Here is a 19,464-nt window from a genome sequence, read left to right as displayed (position 1 = left end):
TGCAGCTGGTGCTGCTGGCTCTGCAAGGAAGGGCTGACTTGGGTGGGGGCCGAGGCCGGCGTGGGGGCCATGCTGGTCGTCATGGAGGTGGTCAGCGAGGGGAAATGTTTGCGGGCCGCTGGGGCGGCCTGCCGATAGCCGCTATCGGCGAGGTGATCTGCGAGGAAGCCGGGGAAAGTTGTTGGGGGGAAGGCTGCGGCGGGTGCTGCTGCTGCTGCTGCTGCTGCATCTGTTGCAGCTGCATCTGTTGCAACTGCTGGGGCTGGGTCTGCTGCAGCTGCTGGTGCATGTGGTGCTGGAAATGCTGCTGCTGCATCTGCTGCTGGATCTGCTGGTGGAGCTGCTGCTGGTGGAGCTGCTGCTGCTGCATTTGCTGCTGCTGCAGGTGCAGCTGCTGGAGATGCTGCAGCTGGTGCTGCTGGCTCTGCAAGGAAGGGCTGACTTGGGTGGGGGCCGAGGCCGGCGTGGGGGCCATGCTGGTCGTCATGGAGCTGATCAGCGAGGGGGAAATGTTTGCGGGCCCGCTGGGGGCGACGGAGGCGGGGGCGGCGATGGGGTTCCCGGGCAGCCTCATGGTTAACGGCTTGGGGGCGATGGCCCTGGGAAGGGGCTGCTGGAGAGTCTGCGGGGAGGTGACGACCGTGGCGTGTTGCGAAAGAGGGCTGTTCAGAAGCAAGGAAGAAGACAAATTCGTGGAGGCCAGAGTCTGCTGGACGGACCGGATCGTCTGCGCTTCCGCTGACTCAGCAGCAGCCTGTGCGCCAAAAAGAGAACGCAACAACAATTAAGGGGTTCGAGGTTAAGAGACCAGGATGGAAGAACTCCAGTGGTGGGATTCAAATAATTTAACAACCTCTGTCCTAATGATTTCTTCCAACAACCAGTTCAATCAACTGTTCAGAAAGTTAACCACCGGTTCGCCCGTTAAGTGGTACGAACCGGCTGAATCCCACCACTGAGGAACTCACTGGTAAGCCAATCCACCACGGCCAGCTCACAACGGGACAGCCCGCCATGGCCAACTTGCCAAGGGACAATTCGCTGCAGGACCATTCAACCATCCAATTTACATATTTAAAATAGTTTTTAAAAATGTTTTCATTTTTGTCATTCGCATTTCATTTTGTCCCTCCTTTGGCATCCTTTCTTTACTGATTCTATTCCGCTATTTTTTCAATCTTAGTGTAACTCTTGTGTTGTGGCAAGTTATTTATTTTATTTATTTAATTTTGTCAAAACAATATACACAAGCATAACACAAAAAGATTATATAATATATAAACATATATATGAGGAGAAACAAGGAAGTATAAACATATATATATATGTAGGGAAAGAAATAAAAGGACAGGAACGGTAGACACGTTTGTGCTCTTATGCACACCCCTTAGAGTCCTCTTAGGAATGGGGTGAGGTCAACAGTAGATAGATTTTGTTTAAAGCTTTTGGGGTTATGAGAAGAGATCACAGAGTCAGGTAATGCATTCCAAGCATAGATAATTCTGTTACAGAAATCATATTTTCTACAATCCAAACTGGAGCAGTTGACATTAAGTTTAAATCTATTGGTAGCTCTTGTGTTATTGTAGTTGAAACTGAAGTAGTCGTTGGCAGGAAGGACATTACAACGGATGATTCTATGAGCTAAAACCAGGTCCTGTCGAAGGTGACGGAGTTCCAAGTTTTCTAAACCCAGGTTTTCAAGTCTGGTGGAATAAGCTAATAAGTTAGCCGCAGCAAGTTGACTGCTGTTGAGTGGTTGTAGACCTTTAGGGATGAGGGTTATTTATGCAGTATAGGCAGCCTTGTCTCAGTATTAATGTATTTTGTCTTATCATAGTATGTTCTGTGATGGAGCGGCCTGGAGGCCTAGAGGTAGAGCTCTCGCCTGGAGATTATGTGAATTCAATCCTAGGAAACAGCAAATATTTATCTCTCTGGGAGCGGTGAGTAATTGTTTGCTGTGAACCCTGTGTAGGTGTCAGGAAGGGCATCTGGCTGGTAAACTCTCAGCTCCGTCGTCGTCCCGACTCCACCCCAATGCAAGGGATTACAGGGTCGTTTTTTAAAAAGTACATTCTGTGATGCTGCAGTGTTTTACATGACATTCCCTTGATCTTATTTGTTGAAGAAACTAAACCTGTTGGAGCTGCTATATAGCTCTTTTAAAAAGTCCTTATTTGTTTAACTCGCTCCTTCTTTTCTCACAGGTTTAGTTCCGCATTTGCAGGTAATTTTAGAAGGAACCGGAACCCCATTTCATACCTCAAGCAATGGGCTAGTTACTTATTTTTAAAAGCCTTTAACAAGATGATTGAAAAAGAAAATAAATCTGGATCAAAAACTGCTCCTATACATTGAACTGAAGTCGGCATTCAGCTCACCTTTGACACCAAACTGGCTCTGTAGGCTGCAAGGGCTTTCAGGTATTCCTTCTTGGCAGCTTCTGTTTTCCTTTTATATACCTGTTGAAAATGGTACAATGTTAACACCAGACCTTCAAGTCCAGAAGCTTCACAAAATACGGCGGTTCTTGCCTGAAGAGGAGCTGTTGGGGAGGGGGAGGAAGAGAAGGAGGAAAGGGAGAGGGAGGAGGAGGAGGAAGAGAAGGAGAAGAGGGAGAGGAAGGAGGAGGAAAGAGGAGAAAGAGAAGAAGGAGAAGAAGAATGAGGAGGAGGGGAGGAGGAAAGGAAGAGAAAGGAGAAGAAGGAGTGGGAGAGGGAGGAGGAGGAGGAGGAGGAGGAGGAGGAGGAGGAGAGGAAGAGAAGAGGGAGAGGAAGGAGGGGGAGGACGGGGAGGAGGAGGACAAGAAAAGGGAGAAGAGGGAGGAGGAGGAGGAGGAAGAGAAGGAGAAGAGGGAGAGGAAGAAGGAGAAGGAAGAAGAAAAGAAGGAGGAGAGAGAGGAGGAAGAAGGAGGAGGAGAGGAGGAGGAGGAGGAAAAGAAGGAGAAGAGAAAGAGGAAGGAGGAGGTAATAGTAGTAGTAGTAGGACAATTGCTGACATTATCAACACTGTAACTCCTTTTTAAAAGAATTTTTAAAAGGGGGATCAAAACAAAAATAACCAGAGTCCTTTTGTGAGATAGTAAAAAAACCTTTCTAAGAAAACCCCTATTTTGTACATGTGTGTGTGTGTGTGTGTGTTTCTACGTTTGTGCACCCGTGTGCGTGCACAAGCACTGCACCTACCAGGAGCACAGTATCGCCCGATAATCAAATGTCGGTGAAAAAATGAGGTTCTAATCAAGGTTCATCCATCGGTTCGTTAAAATCCTACCCCCGCAAATCCAAACCCATCGGGTAGATCTCGACTCTTTTTGAGTTTCTCAGGCGAGACTAAAAAGGCAGCCTGGTCGTGTCTCCCCCCACCCATCTGTGCTGGCTTCCTCATTAGCGAAGCCCCCCCCCCCAAAAAAAAAGATCAGCCCTCCACTGTTTTAATTAGCTGGGATTGTAATCCTTGGCGCCTTTCCCTCCGAACTCCAAGGCGGCTCCGCTCCGCTTACCTGTTTCTGCTCTTCTCCCAAGCTGTCCCACATCGAAGCCACGATTTTTGAAACCTCGCCAAAGGTAGCGTTGGGGTTCTGGCCTTTAATTGCGGCTTGCGTGTCCCTGAAGAACAGGGCATATGCGGACACCGGCTTCTGCGGTTCGTTAGGATCTTTCTTTTTCTTTTTCTTCGGCGTTTTGGGCTTCTTGCCAGGATCGGGGGCCGCTCGCTTTTCTCCGGCAACCTAGAAGAGCAGAAACGGGGGGATATTCACCCTTGTCTTTTCAGAGGCCAGATGTGATTAAAAAATAGCAGGCTTCGGATCTGAAGGGAAACAGATGTTTGGAAGGGAAGCCAGGATTTGTCTGCAGCTCGTTGAAACTATAGGGAGTCCTCAATTTACGAACACATATGTGGGGGTGGGGAAGAGTTTCTGTTGCTAAACAAGGAGGTTGATGGGGAGTCGGGCCTGATCTTGTGATCTTTATTTATTGGTATCCCTTTGTTACTTTTTGCAAATAAATCAAGGAAGCAGACTCAGACAACACACCTTCCTCCATCTATTTTCCTCCTCCAACAACAACAACAACCCTGTGAGGCGAGTTGGGATGAGAGGGAGGGAATGGCCCAAAGTCACCTGTCTGGATTTCATGGCTAAGGCGGGACTAGAACTCACTGTCTTCTGGTGATTGGCCCAAAGTCACCTGTCTGGCTTTCATGGCTAAGGCGGGACTAGAACTCACTGTCTTCTGGTGATTGGCCCTAAGTCACCTGTCTGGCTTTCATGGCTAAGGCGGGACTAGAACTGACTGACTCCTGGTGATTGGCCCAAAATCACCCTATCTAGTCAGTCAGTCAGTCAGTCAGTCAGTCAATCTGTCTATCTATCCATATTTGCCTGAAAATAAGACCCTGTCTTATATATTTTTTTTGCCAACAAAAAAGGCACCAGGTCTTATTTTCGCGGGGGAGGGGAGGAGGATGTCATCCACTGACTCACCTCACTTGTGCGCGTCACCACCGGCCTCCTTTTCGCTGTCAAAGGCCTTCAAGAACTTCTTCACCTGGCAAGGCTTTCCTGAAGGATCGATCTGGAGCTCTGTTATCGGCTGCAGAGGCCTTCGGGAAAGCCTTGCCGGCCGCAGAAGAAATGGGCCGGCAAGGCAGGTGTCGGGGTGTGCGAGGCCTGGCTGCAACTGTCCAAAGGTAAGTAGTATGGCAGCTCCACCACCACCCCATCCCCACCCTAGCTTAATTTTTACCTGTGCACCCTGGAATGGGTGAGGTCTTAATTAGGGCTTATTTTGGGTGCATGTGTAAAAATCAAGCCAGGACTTACTTTCGGAGAAGGTCGTATTTTCGGGGAAACTATCTATCTATCTATCTATCTATCTATCTATCTATCTATCTATCTATCTCTATCATTTCTCTATCTATATCTATCTATCTATTTATCTATCTATCTATCATCTCTATCATCTATCATCTCTGTCTGTCTATCATCTATCTCTATCATTTCTCGATCATCTCTCTATCATCTCTTTCATCTATATCTATCTATCTATCTATCTATCTATCTATCTATCTATCTATCTATCTATCTATCTATTTATCTATCTAGCTCTCTATCATCTATCTATCTATCTACTATCATCTTCTATATCTCTCTCTCTCTCTCTCTCATCTCTCTCTCTCATCTATATCTATCTATCTATCTATCTATCTATCTATCTATCTATCTATCTATCTATCTATCTATCTATCTATCTATCTCTTTCTTATCTATCTACCTTCCTACCTACCTACTATCTATCTGTCTGTCAGTCTTCTATCTATCTACCTACCTTCTATATCTATCTGTCTGTCTGTCTGTCTGTCTGTCTGTCTGTCTGTCTGTCTGTCTGTCTGTCTGTCTGTCTGTCTATCTATCTATCTATCTATCTATCTATCTATCTATCTATCTATCTATCTATCTATCTATCGACTCTGGACAGCCTATCACATTAAATTCTTCAGCTAGAACCTCTTAAGCATTAAAACTTTCTTTGGTGTCGGATGGACCCCCACTAATATTTGAGAAACAAGATATTACTCTGCATGAAAAGAAGAGGAAGAAACTCTTCGTACTTTTCCAGCCCTTTTGTTCGGCTGTTGCTAATGTCTCTGTTAATTCATCCAGGTCAAAGAGCAATGAGTAGAGTTATTTCTCAATCCTTTCTCACTGCCAATGTGTGTGTGTGTGTCTCTCTCTCTCTCTGCAGCTGCCCTGCATAGCTCGTAGGCTGAATTCTGATCAAAACGCCACTTGATAAGATCCACACCTTCTACATGTGTGCAAATCTCTTGGTTTTCACCCATTGACTGGCCTACCAATCTCTAGATGTAATTTGCCACAATCCTTTGGCTTAAAGTTAAATAATGGCAAAGATTTTCCTCCCCCCTCAAAGAAAAATAAGATGCTGTGCTAGAAACATGTATAAAACCCTGCTATTTGTTTCCAAAACGGATGGGCTGTGGGTTCAGATGTATTTCTCCACCTGCCATCTTTCTTTCGGATGGTCATTTACTCTTGAGATGAAAAACAAACTGAAGAGCACCACTTATGAAAAAGGAGAAGTCTGCTTTTTAAGGAAGCCATGCATCGGGTTTCTTGGTTTCTTTTTAAAGCATGAATACCCAACGAGAGGTGGCATGTGAAAATGTTCAAAAGCACTGCAGCCAGAGACGACAAACAAGAGGACTGCATTTATAAGGCAGGAATCTATTCATGAGGACCCTTATGTAGGTAACTTCCTTCTTTTGAAAAAGCCACAAAGGATCTCTGTGCGATAAAGCTGGATAAAAGTGGTGCCCATCTATATATTTAACTCGTTTTACAAAAACAAACAAACAATTAGCTAGCCAGCCAGCCAACCCACCCACCAATTACTATCTTGCTACTATCTGCTCATTTTCTCTTGCATGGTGTTTCAGGCCCTAGGTTATCCATCCTACCCACAGACAGGTAACTCCCCAAATTATCAGAAAATCTTGTTATTTGGGGCAACCAAGAGCAGTAGCACTTAGACTTATATACCGCTTCACAGTGCTTTTGCAGCCCTCTCCAAACAGTTTACAGAGTCAGCCTCTTGCCCCCAACAACCTGGCTCCTCATTTTACCCACCTCGGAAGGATGGAAGGCTGAGTCAACCTTCAGCCTGGTGAGATTCAAACTACCAAATTGCAGGCAGTCGGCAGTCGGCAGAAGTAGCCTGCAGTACTGCACTCTAACCACTGAGCCACCGAGGCACAAGGATTCTGAAATCTTTTCAGAGCGAAAGCATCAAAAATTTATGCAGAAAAAGCTTTGGATTGATTGATCGATTGGCTGATTGGCACATGCTGTAACTTACTCTGTTGGGATCGTCCGCATCTTCCTCGTTGATAGAACTGGACGGAGAAGGAGTCGCCGATTTGCTTGCAGGAGGGGAAGGAGACGTGTGTGGCAAGTTGGTACTCCCTAGATTTAATCCCAGTTGAGCACTTAGCTGGGACTGGTTAATAGTTGTAAGCTGGTTAGGAGTCATGATTCCTGAACGAGTAGCTTCCGTCATGTGGACTACAGATCTCATGATCAAAGAATGGTCCTGACGGTACTGAGGCATCCCTGTATGGGTATGATCCTGAAACAGAGAAAGAACGGAGGGCTGTTAATGGAATTCTTAATGTTAAGAGAGACAGGAGAGGAAGAATACCGACACTTTTGAACTTTGGTGTTGGGAGAACATCTGAGAAACCACACACAGAGAGAGAGAGCCAAGAAAACAAACTGATGGAACCTGGAATAGATCAGCCCAGAGTTGATTTGGGCACAAATGACCAGGCCTCCATTTCGCAAACACCTAGATCTCTGGAAATGGCTAGAATGTTCCCCCCTTCTGCATGGGGCTGCCCTTGAAGACTATACTCTAGCAATGTGGAGAGTGAGGGCAGCACTTGGGTAGGTCCATGTAAACACCTCTGTTGGGTGAGCTGCACTGGTTATCCGTAAGCTTCTGGGTACCAGTCAAGATGCTGGTTGTGATTTGGGGGCTTGGCTACTTGAAGGACCATCCAATAGTGGACTTGGCTATATGAGGGAGCACCCAACTTGCTCCAGGTCTTATCATTAAAGCAGTGTCATCTGATAGCTCCCAAGAGATGAGCGTTCTCTTGTTATAGCTCTCAATCTCTGGAATAGTATCACCTCCTCCATATTCTGAGTAGCCCCAAAACCTGCTGTCCCTTAAACGGGCCTTAAAGACTTGGCTTTACTTCCAAGCCCTAAGTGGAGATGTTATGCTATTCAGTAGATGAATAATTTTTTTCCTTGGCTTCCCGATTTCTTGATTGATCCCCCAAATTTGGTTTAGAAACAGTTCGCCATCACGGTTATATACCTTACATACAGACTTATATATAGACTTTTATACCGCCCCATAAAAGGGACGCAGTGGCTCAGTAGCTAAGACGCTGAGCTTGTCAATTGAAAGGTCGGCTGCTCAGCGGTTCAAATTCCTAGTGCCGCATAACAGGGTGAGCTCCCGTGACTTGTCCCAGCTTCTGCCAACCTAGCAGTTTCGAAAGCACATAAAAATGCAAGTAGAAAAAATAGGGACCACCTTTGGTGGGTAGGTAACAGCGTTCCGTGCACCTTTGGCGTTTAGTCATGCCGGCTACATGACCACAAAGACGTCTTCGGACAGCACTGGCTCTTCGGCTTTGAAACGGAGATGAGCACTGCCCCCTAGAGTCGGGAACAACTAGCACATATGTGCATGGGGAACCTTTACCTTTACTATACTGCCCCATAATGCTTTACAAATCTGGGAGATTTACAAAATCAGCTTATTGCCCCCAACAAACTGGGTCCTCATTTTACCGATCTCAGAAGGATGGATGGCTGAGTCAACCATTAGGATCGAACTCCAGGCTGTGGGCAGAATTTGCCTGCAATATTGCATTCTAAACACTGCACCACCAGGGCTCTTATAAAAGCTTTTTTTTAAAAAAAATCAATACTATTTAACAGTCCAAAAATATGATACTTGTCAGAATCGAGTAGGTAGGATTTCCAAATCTGCAATGAAACTTAACTTCAAATGTTTTGGGAAGCTATCCTTGTTTGTCTTTCTCCTTCTGCTGCTGTTTGCAAAAAGGCTGCAATTATATCCTTCCACTGTTTGGGGAAAACTATCTTGTTATATATTGCTATCTCTATATTCTGGATTTGCCAGCCAGCAAGCCATTCACAGATTCATCACAATCCCTTTTTCATACTAGAGAAGAGGAAATTTATTAAACACCTGAGGAAATCCAAGTTAAGGTAGGTAGTTAATGTTAAGTTAGATTGGAAAATATAAGAAGTAAATGAAGGTTAGGGATTTTTTTTGTGTGTGTTGGCTCTATCAACTCCTTTTTGGAAAGCGATTTGGTCTGGGCTGAATCAATGATGCACATTTTGGCTAGAAAATTGTGTTCCATAATTTTCTTCCCTTAGCAATGTCAATACGATAGCAACAATGTTGACAACACCTTTGAAATAACAAAGACTTTTTTTTACCAATCACTAAACATAGTAATGAAAGCTTGAAATAAAACGTTTTGGTTGTAATAGATGAAATAACACTGACGTTGTCCTAATTACAACCACACTCATTCAGACTATGAGAGAGTATATAATTAAAACAAATAAGACAACAAAATTGGAAGCATACATTTGATAAAGGAAGTAAGCTGCAATCGTGTCTACTACCCAGGTTTGCAATAACCTAAAGAACATAACCTAAAGAACAAAGAATAACCTAAAGAATCTACGGGACCATCTGCTGCCACCGATTGCCTCCCACCGACCCGTGCGCTCTCACAGGGAGGGACTCCTTAGGGTGCCGTCAGCCAGGCAGTGCCGACTGGCGACACCCAGAGGGAGAGCCTTTTCTGTGGGGGCTCCCACCCTCTGGAACGAACTTCCCCCAGGTCTTCGTCAACTTTCCGACCTTCGAACCTTTCGCCGCGAGCTTAAGACACATCTATTTATTTGCGCAGGACTGGTCTAGAATTTTAAATTTTAAATTTGGTTTTAATGGGGTTTTACTATTTTTATTGCCATTTTTAATATTCGGCCTTATTTAATAAGTTTTTTAAATTGGTGTTTTGTTCTGTATTCGTATGTATGTTTTTATTAGGCTGTAAACCGCCCTGAGTCCTCTGGGAGATAGGGCGGTATGCAAATGTGATTAAATAAATAAATAAATAAACATTCTCAAAAAAAAGGGGTAAGAATTTGAAAACCAATACAAATTTAGTTTTGTAGTGTTGTCTCCATAAAATTTCAAGTTATCTTCATTTGTTTCATTTGCAATGGCTCATTTCTTTTGTGCCATAACACAGTTAAAATTAAAATAAACAGATACAGACCAACATACAAAGATTAAGCTGAAAGATGCTTCAAACAACCTACAGCTGTTTCGTAACCTACATGGGTTAACAAGAATATTCAGTTTTATAAATCATGCTTTATTTAATGATATTCTTATAGCCCATCACCGATTCTTAAAAGAATAAGTTGATAATGCTGATTTGTAAACCATGGTAAACAGAAGATAAAATCTCCCTGTGTGTTGTATATCACAATGTGGGGTATTGTTTTAATAATGAAGCTAACACTTAGAAAGCAGGCATCTGGTGAATTTCCATGGAGTAGATGACAGAATTGGAGAGGGGGCCTTGGAGGCCTTCTAGTCCAACCCCCTATTCATGCAGGAGACCCTATACCATTTCAGACAAATGGTTTTTCCAATCTCTAGCTGTCTTGATGAACGTATCTTTTCTTTTATGTACACTGAGAGCATCTGCACCAAGACAAATTCCTTGTGTGTCCAATCACACTTGGCCAATAAAATTCTATTCTATTCTATTCTATTCTTAGCTTGATCAAAAAACCTTCTTCCTGGTGAATTTGATTCTTCTTTGATAAATGAAAGCGGCATAAATTTTACAGAGCAACATACCACATTATTCTTCCATAGTCTCCTCACAACATCTAAATTAAGACACAATCTCTAAGTTAAGATTGTGTCCCCAAAGCACTGTGATGTTTTTAAAATCTTCCAAAACCTCACATTTTTATAGGGAAAAATAATGTACACCGACCAACAGCCATACTACAAGAATGATGTATATATTTTTTTTTGTAAAAACCAGAGGTAATTTATTTTTAATAAAAAGAAAGAAAAAAAAAAAGACAGAAGAAAATAAAAACCTGGGCTGAAAAAAAAGTAATTATTTCCCCGTCTGTTTCTTAGATATCTGAAGGGAAGAGAAAAAAAAAAGAATTTCAAAATTCATCAAAGCTAACCTTCTCTTATGTACAACAGGCTAAGCTGAGAGAATGTTAACAAGTTCAATTTTCATTCAATCAGCACCACTGCTCCCTGAAATGTTTCATTGCAGGAAAGAAATAAAAAATAATCTATATGGTAATTATTAGGATGAATCCCTCAGTAACTTTCGGCAACATAAAAGGTCAGTTCTATTCAAGATATTTTATCAGTCCCTTGCACGTACTCTGGTGCTGTCATTTTAAATCTGAACAGCATTTTATTTTCCCATTTACAGCTACCTGCAGAATTAAGTATTTAAGCCAAATAAGAAAAGAGAGAGAGAGAGAGAGAGAGAGAGAGAGAGAGAGAGTGAGAGAGGGAAGAAAATCTTGAATGTTGGCAAAGGCTATAATAGCATGGAGATAAATTGTTCAGCTACTCTCTCCCAAGCCTCCAGGGCTACAGATTTTTCTTCTCCTGGTGCACTGTGGGTATTCAAAACTTGTTCAACATGATTTCATTTCATTTCAGGCAGTGCCTGAGAAAACTAAATTACAGAATCAATCATACAGAAGGTCAGAGTGAGACTTCATTACAAGTATTGCATGCTTGCATGAATATCTTTCATTTATGACTGACCCAATATGTCACAATAGCTGTCTGGTAAAAATAATCCACTTTCTGAAATTGATGTACTACTGATGTCAGTGCTACTCAGCGGGTTGGGCAGCTTATAGAGAGATGTTTAAAGGTTTGGGGATGTGGGGTGGGGGATGGAGAAACAGGGGACAAAAGGAGAAGAGAAGAATAAAAGTAAAATAATAAAATAAAATAAGGTAGAACCCTACGGAGCCCAAGGAACGGCTTTGTAGAACGGTCGTCCTTTGCGAATTAAAATAATTTCTCAAGTGATTGTCCACAGTCAAGTGATGCTTTGGTTTTGTAATGGCTTGTGATGGTGTTTGCTAACGGGTTTCCATCTGCTTATGTCTAGATGTATACATTTCCCCCCCACCATATTGTGATATGTGCCCTGGGTGCTTTTCTTAACACAAATGGTACTTTATTTAATTTCTCCCTCCAGTAATTCATTTAAGAATGTTGATATTTTGCATTACCATATTATTAAAATGCCAATGCTAATAATACTGTATGCCTTTTATCCCTCCCTCCCTCCCTCTCTCTCTCTCTCTTTTCAGAGAAAGAAAATCTCGACCAACAGAATGCTTTTAAATGAAGATAAATGGCTTTTTTCTTTCCTGTCCATAATCATAAACTAATCAGCAATATGAAAAATTGTCCCTTTCTGTTTACAAACACACACACACACACACACAAAGGCACAGGCTAGTTAGAGAATGTAAGACAAGGCGTCCTGGGCTGCTTTATTAATCTTTTCTTGAAAGAGGTAGGAAAATGTTAATCCAGTGGCAGCCATCTTTAATAATTGGGGAAACCGTTGAGTTTGACAATGAAACTGCTTACTTGCACTTAAAATACAGCCATCCAAACTTATTAATGGAATGTAAAGCATTATTTATTATTCCGATTGTCTTCTGGCAGCAAATCTAAGAGAAGTCTGTAAAGGTACCATTATGTAGCTAGTCAACTCAAGGCCCTGAGGGAAACATGGGTGAACCTTGACATAACCTATTTTTACTCGCGCCTCTGGCAGTTTTATATTCAAGTTTGTAGGTGCACATGTCAGGCAGTATTCAGAATAAATCTGGAGACATGGTATATTAATCATAGCTTTTGCCCAAGTAGATTTCATTTCTTCGCCGTTGACGCTTGAAAATTTCATGACATTTCTTCAAGGTGACATTCTGCTGGACATCTCAACAGGGTCAATCCATAAATCCAATTAAAAGAACGATCCGTGACTATATAAAACCGCCTGGAAGGGTGAGGTCTCCAAAAACATCCAGGGTTGCATGGGGTATATTAAAAGTTGTGTTCTCGGGGAACAACTCTGTTATATTTGGGGTATTGACGAGGCAGGAGACCAGGTTAGTGACAACAGCTCTTTAATATAGTGTGACCCAGCAAAACTCTGGAGAAAAACCTCTCCTTATATACACTTCAGCCTGAGGCTGCATCCAATCAGAGACGAGATATTTCCCGCCTAAAACTCCCGCCAAAACTTACAGTAATACATTACACTCCTTCCCTCCCAGAAGGCACTTTGCCCATATTTGCATACTACTTCTCTACGTAGTCCTGCAGGTACGTGGGCGTCTCCTGACTCTCCCGGACCTCGCAGTTCACTTTCTGGAGTTGAGTCGAGCTTGCGGAGGGACTTTTCGTTCCTCTGAGCTCCTCCTCCCGGCCATCCGGCCCTGGATTATTCGCCGGCTCGGACCTGCTGTCCTCTAGAGGGACCGGAGGGTGTCGCTGGACCTCGCCTGACTCAGATAAGTCTCTGTTTGGTTCTTGGCTTACGCTTTCTGTTTGTTCTCGGCTCCAGTCAGCTGTGGGGTTAATTATATCATAGTCAGGGCTGGTCTCGCCTAATTCCGTCTTATCGCTCAATCTGTTTCTTAATTGATCTATGTGGCGCCTCAGATTCTGCCATCGTCTATTTCCACTAGATAGATTTGGGGCCCGTTTGTCTATGATTCTCCCCTCTTCCAGCTAGGGCCGTCGCTGTAATTATGTGCCCACACTGAGTCTCCTATGTTTTCTCTGAGTTTCTATCTGGTTTTGTTTTGAACCCGTCCTGTATGTAGCTTGGGTGTAGCCGGTCTAGTGGGCATCTTAGCTTCCGCCCATTAATAGCTCGGCTGGGCTGCGGCGGTGGCCACACAGGGGTCCTGTGTTGGACAGTTAGGAATCGTCGATTTGTGCCTGCCAATCGCCGGGCCGCTTCGTGATAGCGCTTCTTCGCACTCGAACAAATCGTTCAGCAAGGCCGTTCGACGCAGGGTGGAACGGCGCTGAGAGGGCATGTCGGATGCCCTCTTCAGCCAGGTACCCTTCAAATAATGCTGCGGTGAACTGTGGGCGTTATCGGACACGAGGGTGTCCGGTAGCCCGTGTGGCGAAAAGGTGTTTTAGGGCTGCAGTGACAGCTCCAGCGGTTGTGGATTTCATTAGATGATCTCCAGCCATTTGGAGAATGCATCCACCACAATTAGAAATGTTTGGCCGTGGAATGGGCCGGCAAAATCAATATGTATGCGGGACCAAGGGCCTTGGGGTTTCTCCCACTCCAACACTGGGGCCGTGGGTGGTAGTGGTCTGGATTCCTGACAGACTTGGCATCGCCAACCCTGTCACTGATTTCCCTGTCCATTTGGGGCCACCAGACATAGCTCCTGGCTAACCCTTCATCCTCACAATTCCTGGGTGACCCTCATGCAGGAGTTCCAGGACTTTTTCCTTAGTTTTCGGGGACCACTACCCTATCCCCCAGAGCAGGCACCCCTTGTACAGACAATTCTTTTTCTTTACAAACTCTTTAAAACGCCGCTCGCGCAGCGGGCCATCCCTTGAACCCATCCAATCACAGTTCTTAATACAACGTCGGTATGAGGCCGAGCCACTTCCTGAGATGTGGCTGGGCCAGAGTCCAAAGAGTCAATTAGTAGAACGGGTGCGCCCGGGTGGGGTCCTCGATTTCCCTGGCAATGGGCATCTGCTCAGTGCGTCCGCATGCCCCAGCTCCTTTCCAGGCCGATGCTGTAGTTTGTAGGAGTAGGCGGCCAAAAAATAGTCCATCTGGTCAGTCTAGGTGAGAGTGCTACTGGCGTTGGGCGGTCGCCAGCCAGTAACCCCAATAGCGGTCTGTGATCAGTGATAATTTCAAAGTCTCGCCCAAAACGTATTCGTGAAATTTTTCACCCTGACACTATTGCGAGAGCCTCCTATCTAGCTGGCTGTAATTTCTTTCAGCCGGGACATCGTTCGTGAATAGAACGCTATAGGGGCTTCAGTGCCGTTTGGGAGTCTGTGGCTAAGTACAGCTCCTACTCCATAGGGGATGCATCACAAACCAATACTAACGGCAGCCTGCTACTGTACTGGACTAACAGGCTATCGCTTGATAGCAAGTTTTGACTGCCTCAAATGCTCTGTTTTCTGTCTTTCCCCAAGACCAAACAGTGTTTTCCTAACAACTTGTGCAACGGTTCAGCAACGGTTGCTTTGTTTCTTAAAAATACAGCATAAAAGTTTACCAGACCCAGGAAAGCCTGAGTTCTGTCTTGTTTTTGGGTGCTGGGGCTCTCTTTATCGCTTTGACCTTACTCTCAGTGGGGTGAATTCCATTCTTATCTATCCTATATCCCAAAAATTCCACTGACTCGACCCCCACCTGGCATTTTTGCTTTAACTGTCAGGCCGGCTGACCGGAAAATGGCCAAAACTTTCCTCAGCCGCTCCCCAGTTCTTAAATCTTCCCTGATACCAACACATCATCGAAATAGGGCACGACTCCTGGTAGCCTTGTAGGAGTCGCTCCATCAAATTTTGAATAGCCCAGGGCCACACTCACCCCAAACTGTAACCGGGTGCATTTAAAGGCACCCGGTGCGTTACAATGGTCTGGGCTTCAGCTGTGCTAGCATCTACGGGTAGCTGTTGGTACGCTTGTGCCAAGTCTAATTTGGCGAAAACTTGTCCGTGCCCTAGTGAGTGCAATAAGTGTTGCACTACTGGAACTGGGTAGGCGCTCTTTTGCAATGCTTTGTTCAAGGTAGCCTTGTAATCAGCGCAAATTCTTATGGACCCGTCTGGTTTTATAGGGTGACGATTGGCGTCTCCCATTTGGCATGGTCAACTGGCACTAGTATCCCTGGCTGACTAATTTATCTAACTCTTTGTCGATTTTAGGTTTGAGTGCAAAGGAACCCTCCTTGCCTTTAACCTAATGGGAGCTATTTGGGGTCTAAATTGAAGGAGATAGGGGTCCCTTGTACTTGCCTAAACGGTCCTCGAATACGCCTGCGAATTCCTCCATTAGGTGTTTTGCAGGTTGCATCCGTCCGTGGACGCCAGTCACCCCATTCCCAACGCCTGAACCAGTCTAGCCCCAGCAAGCTTGGCAAGGTTCCTCGACTAACGTGATGGGCAGGGTCTTTTCGTATGTCCCGTACTTGACCTCGACGGTCGTTGTCCTCGAACAGGGATGCGGTTGCCCTGGTAATCCTGCACCCGGAGCCGTTGTTTCTGTAGCTTGCGCTTTGCGATGTGCGGCAAGGCTTTCACAAAAGTGTCCCAGGACATGATTGTGATAGCTGATCCTGTGTCTACTTCCAGTCGGCACGGTACGCCTTCAATTGTCGGGTTTGTGAAGATCTTTTCTTCGATGCGGTAGCTGCGTGGTCTATGGTAACAGTCATTCGGTTTGACTTCGCGCTCTTTCTTTCCTGGCCAATCGCTGGTCGCCTCGCCGATCTCGCGCTCTGATTGGCTGGTTTGAAATTTCGGAATGTGGGGTTTGCATCTCTGACTCAGAGCCGCTCTGATTGGCGATTTGAATTTTCGGCGGAAGGTTGGGGTGCTCGGCAGACTTGAGCCAGGTGCCCTTCCTTTCACACCGCCGCAAATGGCGCCCTGAACTTACATCTTTGGCGCTGATGTCGCCCGCAACTTCCGCATTCCTCCGGTCTTCCTTGTCGATTTTCCGTGTAGTGGACTTCTTCCTCCTCTTCGCTGGTTGACTCACGATAGGTTTCTTCGTGGTGGACTGTGCTCGCTTTGCGCCCGCCATCGGCGTGAGTCGCTTTGTAAGGTGTCTGCTGCATGGTTGGACATCTCATGGGCTCTGGCTTCGTCCAGGCGTTTGCCAATGTCAGGTTGCTCTTGGCTAGCAACCGTCTCCTCAAACGGATGTCTCTGACCCCCGTATAAGTTGTTCCAGCAGCTCTTCGTCCAGATCGCGGTACTGCAATGCTTGGAGGCTTGTCTCAGGGCTGCCATGTAGTCGCTGATAGACTCGCCTTCTTGTTGCCTGCGCCCCAAACTCGCACTGGCCGAACGATTTGGACGGGCTGGTGCGTAGTGATTCTTCAGGAGGGTCTGAAGGGTCTGCCACGATACGGAGTGTAGCGGTGTTGGCTCCGCTAGGGCTTCTGCGACGGCGATGACTGCGGACCCACAGTGGCTTATGAAGTAAGCCCGCTTACGGTTGTCGGAGACTCCTGTAGCTCGTTTGCCTCCAGGAAACTTTCAAACGGGTCATATATATTCCCCATGTCTCCTGGGCAGGGTCAAACGGAGTGGGTGGCGTGTAGCCGGTCATCGCTGCATTCGCCACCTTGCTGGGTTTGATTCTCGTAGTGAGTTCAGCTCTGTTCTGGTGCTCTGCCTCAATATCCCACCTTCGCCGCCAATGTTAAGTTTGGGTATTGACGAGGCAGGAGACCAGGTTAGTGACAACAGCTCTTTAATATAGTGTGACCCAGCAAAACTCTGGAGAAAAACCTCTCCTTATATACACTTCAGCCTGAGGCTGCATCCAATCAGAGACGAGATATTTCCCGCCTAAAACTCCCGCCAAAACTTACAGTAATACATTACAAACTCAACATGGCTTAGGCCTGGATATGCATGAGACAGGTCTTCTCCAGGTAGCTTTCTGCCTGCTCAAAAAAAATCAGGATGGTAGGCAGCCATTTTGTCATCTTCAGGGACCGCAAGGATGAAGCTTCTGCATAGCCGAGACCTTCTTTAGAACAATGTTTTCCCAGAAATTAGATTGGTTCCATGCTGTTATTTTTTTTTTTTTTTAGAAATCCATCAAAATCTGGTTTTCATGCATAGATTGGTGTTGGCCAGAATGTTTCTCCTAAAACAGGGTGTCATGTCCCACTCCTCCTCTGACAGCCGGGTCTGGGAAGTCTGTATCAAGCGTGGCCACGAAGCCTCTGCAGCTTTGCCAAATTCCTGTCAGAGTTCTCAGGGCAGGCAGGAATCCAAGGTGTGACTTCAGCAACCAGATGAGACTTTGCTTGACTCAAGGAATGCCAAAAACCAGATCCTTTATATAAGCCATGGGGTGTGGCTCCATGACTCAGCACTTATCCAGGACTGCCCCTCCCTTCCTTTTGCTGACGTCGCCTCTCCATTCTCCGGAAGCGGGGATCCGTCCACTGTGTCTTTCCATCCTCCTGGTCTGCTGCCGAAAATTCTAGCACGTGGCTGGCTTCGTGCTCACACGCTGTAGGAGGGAGGTTTGTTTGCTCATTCTGTCCAGGCATGGTGCCAGGGCTGGAGGCATGCCAGACCATTCCTTTTCATTATCAGACTCTGGCTCAGATAGCAGAAGATGGGAGGGGCCCGGTTGTGGAGAGGAGGACGGGCGAGGCACAGCATAGGGCTTATTTTACTGTTGGGTCTTATTTTTAGGGAAACAGGGTAGAAGCTTGAGATACTAGAATAATGGAAGGGATCTTGGTAGATCGTCTAGTCTAACTCAAGCAGGAGACCCTATACCATTTCAGGCAAATGGTCGTCCAATCTCTTTTTAAAAACCTACAGTGATGGAGCCACCACAACCTCTGTTCCACTGATTAATTGTTCTCACTGTCAGGAAATTTCTCCTTGGTTCTAGGTTGCTTCTCTCCTTGATGAGCTGCCTGTTCTTGGAGGGTTTTTATTTATTTTATTTTGGAATCTGCTACAGGCACTGTTGGATTGAACGATATATAAACAGCAGGTAAAATGGATAAATACACTTGGGCTCACATAAGGAGAACATGTTGTGAGTACCACGATGGGTGTGGCGACAATCCGTTGCATAACATTCTACAGCTCCTTGGGTTATTTACTCTTAGTCTCCCTGCCATTTTTACTCCTTTGGTAGCCATTTGTTGCTTTTATTTTGTCACAATGAATATATGGGGAATCCAATAATATTCCTGGTAACACAGAATTCTCTGTTCTTTGTAACACACCCGGTTTCCTTTATAATTTTTTTAAAGCAATATTTTATCTTTATTAGGATAACAGGCGGTTCAGCAAGAGAGGTGTCCAGATGGACACTGTTGCCCATAGATGTCACCTTCAGATTTCAAGAATTATTCCAGTTTCAATATATCTTACCCAATATTGAAGCTTATATCTGTAGTATCTGTAAAGTCTGTGACTTAACTATCAATACCGATTTAACAACTTGACAACAAATATGCAATTAAAAAATCAAGAAGCAGAGCACTGCTGCATGCAGCCATTGTACGAATGTAGATTAATATCATAATTATTTTATGGCCCCATAGTTAGTTCTTTCAGATACAGCAAACCCAATTGACCATGAAATGAAATTTCATAGTTAAAATGCCTCTTTTATGTTTTTTTTATAGCAGTCATAAAAAAAAGGCCGGGGGGGGGGCTCCAAGAAAAAGATCATTCATAAATTATACAATTTAAATAAAGGAATTTTATTATTAATAAATATTTATCACTTTAATAAAGTGAATATTTTAAATAAGTAATGACGGGCATGTATCAACACGGCTTTGAAATATAAATTTAATATTTGGGATGATGTTAATCTTAAAGAGGCAAAGGAACTCAGTAGAAAATCTGGTTGATTTTTAATGGATCGGGGTTTTTTTTGCTTAGGATTACTTTGAGAAGAGAATATTGGTAGCTCGGAGCTGAACTGTGGGGTCCTTCATGTTCTTTGAGCTTG

At 44.8% G+C, this 19,464-nt stretch overlaps 1 protein-coding gene across 1 annotated transcript in view; it reads right to left on the bottom strand.

The window, feature by feature from the left end:
• The window catches only part of TOX3 (TOX high mobility group box family member 3), a 106,188-nt gene that overhangs the window by 1,804 nt on the left and 84,920 nt on the right, over positions 1–19,464 (bottom strand). Inside the window, exons 4-7 of the mRNA XM_058155571.1 lie at positions 6,882–7,151; positions 3,506–3,733; positions 2,385–2,465; positions 290–754 (exon numbers count right to left, since the gene is read on the bottom strand). Of these exons, the coding sequence (XP_058011554.1) occupies positions 290–754; positions 2,385–2,465; positions 3,506–3,733; positions 6,882–7,151 (1,044 nt within the window). The remainder of the gene's footprint in view (positions 1–289; positions 755–2,384; positions 2,466–3,505; positions 3,734–6,881; positions 7,152–19,464) is intronic.

This window comes from Ahaetulla prasina, chromosome 12 (genome assembly GCF_028640845.1).
Source record: "Ahaetulla prasina isolate Xishuangbanna chromosome 12, ASM2864084v1, whole genome shotgun sequence".
Classification (NCBI taxonomy): domain Eukaryota; kingdom Metazoa; phylum Chordata; class Lepidosauria; order Squamata; family Colubridae; genus Ahaetulla; species Ahaetulla prasina.
This window is presented reverse-complemented; position numbering and strand designations above follow the sequence as displayed.